Source organism: Lepidothrix coronata, unplaced genomic scaffold, assembly GCF_001604755.1.
Source record: "Lepidothrix coronata isolate B3197 unplaced genomic scaffold, Lepidothrix_coronata-1.0 Scaffold43, whole genome shotgun sequence".
NCBI classification, from domain to species: Eukaryota; Metazoa; Chordata; class Aves; order Passeriformes; family Pipridae; genus Lepidothrix; species Lepidothrix coronata.
The window spans coordinates 200,282-206,281 of record NW_016690223.1 but is presented as its reverse complement, the minus strand read 5'-3'; the positions used below and the strand labels follow the sequence as shown (position 1 = coordinate 206,281).

The following is a 6,000-nucleotide window of genomic DNA, read 5'->3' as shown; positions in this document are numbered from 1 at the left end:
CCATGTAATTTTTCTTTCTCTGTTTGGGCTTGATGATTCATTCTTTTTATAATTAAGGGCTTGATTCAGTTACCTGAATGTAAGGTTTTTCTCAAGCAGGGGTGTATGAGCAAAGTACTTTGATATTGTGTACCAAATGTGCAGTAGGACAGAACTTTGCCTGCACCTTTACATTCCTCGGAATCCTAGGAAATTCTGCATTCTAAATATGATGTTCATTTATCTCCTTACTTACCTTACTTTCCTGTTGATATCAATAGCATTAGTTCTGACTTAAAGGACTTGATAGAAGAAAGGAGCTAAATCTTTATCCAATACTAATTGGCAGGAGTTGTGACCTTTCACCTCCTTTTGCTTTAAAAAATCCTGAAAAGATTTCATATCTCACTTCTGTGTTATTTTTTTTTGTTTCCCTCTACAGGGTCTCTGCCTCTGCCTTGATTTCCAGTTTGACACAGTAGTCAAGGACAGGCCCACAATTCTTAGTAAGCTTTTGCTACTTCATTTTTTAAAAGCAGATATTCCAGCTTTGAGCTGGGAGTTCTTTGTGAATCGCTTTGAGACCCTGTCTCTGGAAGCACAGCTTCATCTGGACTGCAACAAAGAATTCCCTTTCCCAACAAGTAAGCAGAATCCAAATCAATCTGATCTCCTTTTATCATGTTCTGGAATTTAATCTTCCTGCAAGGGTCTGAGAGACTTGTAGATATCACATGTATAAATTCTCTGAAATTAAGTAATCTTTCGGGCCAAAAGAAAATAAATCAAAGTGAGGATTTTTTGACTGCCCAACTACGGATTAAGCTATACTCTGTTGCACCTTTGGGCATCATGTTTTGCTCTCCCTAGCATGTGATTGCCAGCCTTGGTCGAAATGCAGTCTGGTTCTGTCATCAGCTGCAACCTGCATTAACCCACCTGTTCTACTGTAGCTGTTCTTATGCTGTCAAGTTCACTATTTTCAAAGTCCTAAATTGTGCCTGACCCTGTTCTGTGATGGTCTGTCTAAACTCAGCCCTAGGAGCTGTATGATCCTCAAAAAAACCCCAGTGTATGTGGCACAACACAAGAGGCACATGGACTTCTGGAGCCAGTGTTCAGTTAACTATTCTTGCAGTGACAAATGTATGTAAATGTTTATCCTGTTCATACTTGGTTTCTTGATGAGATACCATGTCTCCTTACATTCACTAGGAAGGGACTAAAAAATAATTCATGCATGATTGTTTGGCATTTAGAGTAATTGAAAATTTCCTAACACAAGTGGTGGCCCATAAGGAAGATCTATTTCCATCTGATTTTCTTGGAGGAGGTGGGAACAGCTGTTTGAACAGCATGCGCTCCCTCAGCAGCCTAATGCCTCCTCCTACATTTGCATGGAGCCCAGTGCCTGAAAATTCCTGGGTGCTGCTGCACAGGAGAGGGGTGGAACTGCAAATGTATTTTCTTCTCCATATGTGAGTAGCTTAACCCAGTCCTGGGAACTGCTGATGTGGCCTGCGGAGGGAATCTTGACACTGTTTTCTAGCATCTCTAGCTGCAAGTGTGGGGTCATATCTTTAAATATGTGTATTTGGGAGTTATTTAAATTATGCAAAAGATAATTTTTAGATTTCTTTTTAACCTTCTCTTTGCCATTTCAAAGAGTGGTGCAAAGGATGGGCTCACTGGCTTCAGTCACTCAGATCATTAAACTCAAGGGGTCTCAGTGCACTCTAGACGTAAGTATGGAAGAGTATTGGTGACCACATTAAGACATGCAGTGATGCTACTGGTAACACCACTGTAACTGCATAATGAACACTCACAGGTTTTTTGTTCAAATACAGGACAATAGGTGTAGACAGGACCAGAGGTCAGTGAGGCAAGACTAGAGGCCAAATCAGTGTATGAGTGCACTAAATGTGATCTGTACTCATGATATTTTTGACATTTTAATTAGGGTGCATCTCATATTCCCTTAGCCTGAAATTCAGGTTTTGATTTTAGGAACCTGTTTTTATCCAATCTCTAAAGAAAGAAGTAACAGCATATTTTTTTAACGTAGTTATGCCACTTGGGATTTTATGGATTTCAGAACGAGAGCATGCAAATGAGTACCTTGCAGGTGGACCCTTGAGCCCATGTGAAGCTTTCTTGACTGGAGTGGGACCTGGGGCCCAATTGCATTAGGCACTTGGCAGCGCTGGGGCCTCACCATGCTGTGGAATGAATCCTAACTTGGTCAATTGCATTTGCAAAGCTATCACTGCTGTCCGGACAAATGTCGCCAACCTCAGTGATGCAGCAATGTGGAAGATCAAGAGGGCTCGTTTCGCGCGTAACCGTCAGAAGAGTGTGCGCTCCCTGAGGGACAGTGTGAAGGGACCAGCGGAGTCAAAGAGAGCGCTCTCCCTTCCAGAAACCTTAACCACCAAAATTCGTTGAGTATCTGTTTATGTTTTTGTGACACACCTCCATCTTCTCCCTTAGGATCGTATCCTATTTATGGATACACATTGAAGCTGCCAATATTTATCCAATTGGATAGCAAATTTAGGTTTCTGACTGTTTTGGGCATTATTCAGATAATGACAAGTCAGTGAGTTTGACAAAGAACATAGACAGATATTATGTCTATGCTGTGTTTGTTTAAAATGACATAACAAAATGCTCCAAGACTAGTTTGTATATAGATCTTTATTTATGGCTAAAACACACTAGTTTTGTCTTAAATAGAAACAGTGTTTACAGGAAAATTCATTTGTTACTAGTTTATCTATTATTTGTAATTATTAATCAGTGCATGCAATATATGGTAGACATGTAAAATCAACTTTTAATGTCTCAAATGAATTTTTGGATATACTCAGAATTCTTTTGTTAAGAAAACAATGTCAATGCAGCACATCCTTCCTACTAGCTTCTATAGGAGGATGTAGGTGCGGGAAAACCATAGGACTATATGGAGTGCCATGCAGATACCTTTCCAAGCAGAAATAAACCTCAACCATTCTCATTTAGAGAATTTTATGAACACAAATTAGTGTTTATATTCAAATTGGACCTTTACTCTTACCCATATAAAAGGATGATAAAACTTTCAAACTTGGGTGCTAGTAATTTATTAAGTTACAAAGTAATTTTCTTTCCAACGCTCCCTCTGCCCTCGAATACTTTGGGATTCTTAGGTAATCTTTCTGACCAATTATCGATCCTGCATATGGACTCCTGTGTGATAACTCTTCTACCAGCAAAATTAAATGATGAAGAAAGTTAGAGTTATAGAACATGGTGCACAAAACCTGTAGGGCACAGAAGAGACACATTCCAAGCAATTCATTCACTGCCTGACAACAGCACATGAGTAAATGAACATAAATATGCTAGCACTGAATATATGCTAAGTGTAAGATGTCAGTGCTGCCTTATTAAACAGAGTTGCTCTTGTTTCTTTTAAAGCTGTGAGCTTGACCAGACATGAGCAGTCTGCACCAGCACTTGGAGGAACACCAGAGCAAACGCCAGGTGGGTTTGACAAGGGAGGTGTGTTTTGATGGAACAGGAAAAGGAAGGCTCTAACTCTGACTTTCTTGCTGAATCATGAGATAAACTTACACAAGATGGAAGTTGTCTAAGTGGCACAGTGAATCACATCTCAGCATGGTTCCAAAAAGTGTAAATTGGAGCTTTGCTCACAATTTGTACTGAAAACTGCCTCCAGTTGTAAGTAGTACATCAGAGTTGGGGGGAGGTTATTCAGAGACAGTCAGCTATGCCAGCAGTGCCTCACCTTCCTGTGTTTCATTGCCCACAAGTAAATCTTTAGGAAACTGGCCCTGTGGGTCACCTATGTTGAGTCTGATCTTTGACCAGGTCAGGTTTTACAGACAGCTTTTGCTTGTCAGTACCGTAAATAACACTTATCTCTTCTGTATGCTTACAGACATCTTAAGTCCTTTGTTTTGTATTAAGTGACATTTTGTGAAGATGTCACCCTTCTGTCAGGCATCTGTAGAACAGATAGCTCAGCAGGGTCCAAGTAATCTCTTACGTAATTGTGACTACTGACAGTTCTTGCTTTGAGTGCTGTGTAGACTGACAATTTGGAAATGAAAAAGTCTCAGATTCAAATCTTTTCATGCTCCTTCTTCAAGACTTGGATACTTCCAACAGATGCAAATTCAGAATCAGAACATACCAGTTTATTGGGCGATCAGCTGAAAGGAAGATATCTTGTCAGTGTGGGTGCTGACTAAGCTGTGAAATGGAATAGTAGAGCAGCTGAATTAGTGGTATATAGCCCTGTTCTCCTAGCCCAGTGAGAGCTGCAAGTCAACCAGTTTCTTACAGAATGGGTGGGTTGTCACAGGCTCATAGAAGGAACAAGTGAAATAATGGTGTGATGAATAGATGTGTCAGTGAATGACCTTCACTTAATGGTACCAGTCACCTGGTATTTACTGGGCTTAAAGGAACTTGTCATATAAGGAGTGTCAGTCTCACAGTAGGCATTGTTAGCCATTGTGATTTTATTAGATGTATTCCGGTATTTTGAACCTTCATTCAGGCTCTCTTCTGCCTCTCAGTCACCTGAGGTTCAAATGAAATTTCCACTAAAAATTTGCATATAAAAGAAGTTGCATGTAGCTAGTAACTACTGATCTGAAGTCTGATAATATGATTCAGAATATCACAGATGATTTGGGAACTAGGAGACAAGTGACTGTCCCTCTCCTCCTGCCCAGTATTTATTATTTCTTTCTGAAATAAATAAATAAATTCTTGTAAAAAATTATTTTAAGGTTTGACTCATTGTTTTTAACACTGCATTGGCAGTACTGAGCATATCTGATTCAGCTAAGGAACTGACTGACTCCTGAACAGAGGCTCTATATCTGTTGTAGAAAAACATTTGTTTTACACGTATCACTTGAATGAACTAGTCCTCATGCTGGTCTGCTCTTTCTAGATCTAAAACTGTCATTCTTGCACAGTCCAAATGCAAGCTGAGTTCTGCGTGCATTTTGTATGCACTGAACACCAGGATCATGTATTTGTTCCTCTATCCTCTACCTGTATCCTGGACAGTCACTGAGAGAGTTCAGCCTGAAGAAGAGGAGACTGAGGGGAGACCTCATTGCAATCTACAACTTCCTTGTGAGGGGAAGAGGAGGGGCAGGCACTGATCTCTGTGGTGACCGGTGACAGAACCCAGGGAATGGCCTGAAGTTGTGTCAGGGGAGGTTTAGGTTGGATATGAGAAAGAGGTTCTTCACCCAGCAGGTGGTTGGATGCTGCAACAGGCTCCCCAGGGAAGTGATTACAGCACCAAGCCTGACAGATTTCAGGAAGTGTTTGGATGATACTCTCAGGCACACTCTTGGGAGCAAGGCCAGGAGTTGGACTCGATGATCCTGGATCATCGAGGTCCTATCCTGGACCCACTCGATGACCATGGGTCCCTTCCAGCTCAGAATATTCTGTGATTCTATAAAGTGAAATGTCAGGAAAAATCCTGGGAAGTCTTTGTTAGCTAGTGTTAGTATTATGAAATACTGGCAAAATTGAGCATTTTATCACTGAGCTTCTAAATTATATTGTTCAGCAAGTGAAAGTAAATTGGATTAATCTTTTCAGATTAATTACTCTTTGAGTTCTGTTTGGAGAACCAGGATTTATTTAGAGCTCAATGATCCTTTTCCTCACTTCATCTTATCTCCTTCTTTGTTTTCTTGAAAATATCACAACATGTTAAAGAGATGAAAATAAATAGGACTAATTAAAACGGATCTAATGTCATCCTTAAAAATTATATCTTTATGATACAATTTCACGGAAGATTTTAACCTGGGTATAATATGTGGAAAGATTATTTCTCAGTTGATGTCCACAAAGCTAAGGTTATTTACTATGTGCATTTTTAATGTGCTTCTGAAAATGGTACTTGCTTTATTTCTCATTCAAATTATTTCAGATTTCATTGTTTTTGCATCTGCAAATCTTAGTCCAGCAAAAGTT

General features: G+C 39.9%; 1 protein-coding gene across 9 annotated transcripts in view; it reads left to right on the top strand.

The window, feature by feature from the left end:
* UNC79 (unc-79 homolog (C. elegans)) overlaps window positions 1–6,000 on the top strand; it is a 108,419-nt gene that overhangs the window by 42,656 nt on the left and 59,763 nt on the right. For all 9 annotated transcript variants that reach the window (XM_017813902.1, XM_017813908.1, XM_017813901.1 and 6 more), the window contains 3 exons: window positions 422–623; window positions 2,243–2,422; window positions 3,442–3,507. In XM_017813902.1, coding sequence (XP_017669391.1) covers window positions 422–623; window positions 2,243–2,422; window positions 3,442–3,507 — 448 coding nt within the window. The remainder of the gene's footprint in view (window positions 1–421; window positions 624–2,242; window positions 2,423–3,441; window positions 3,508–6,000) is intronic.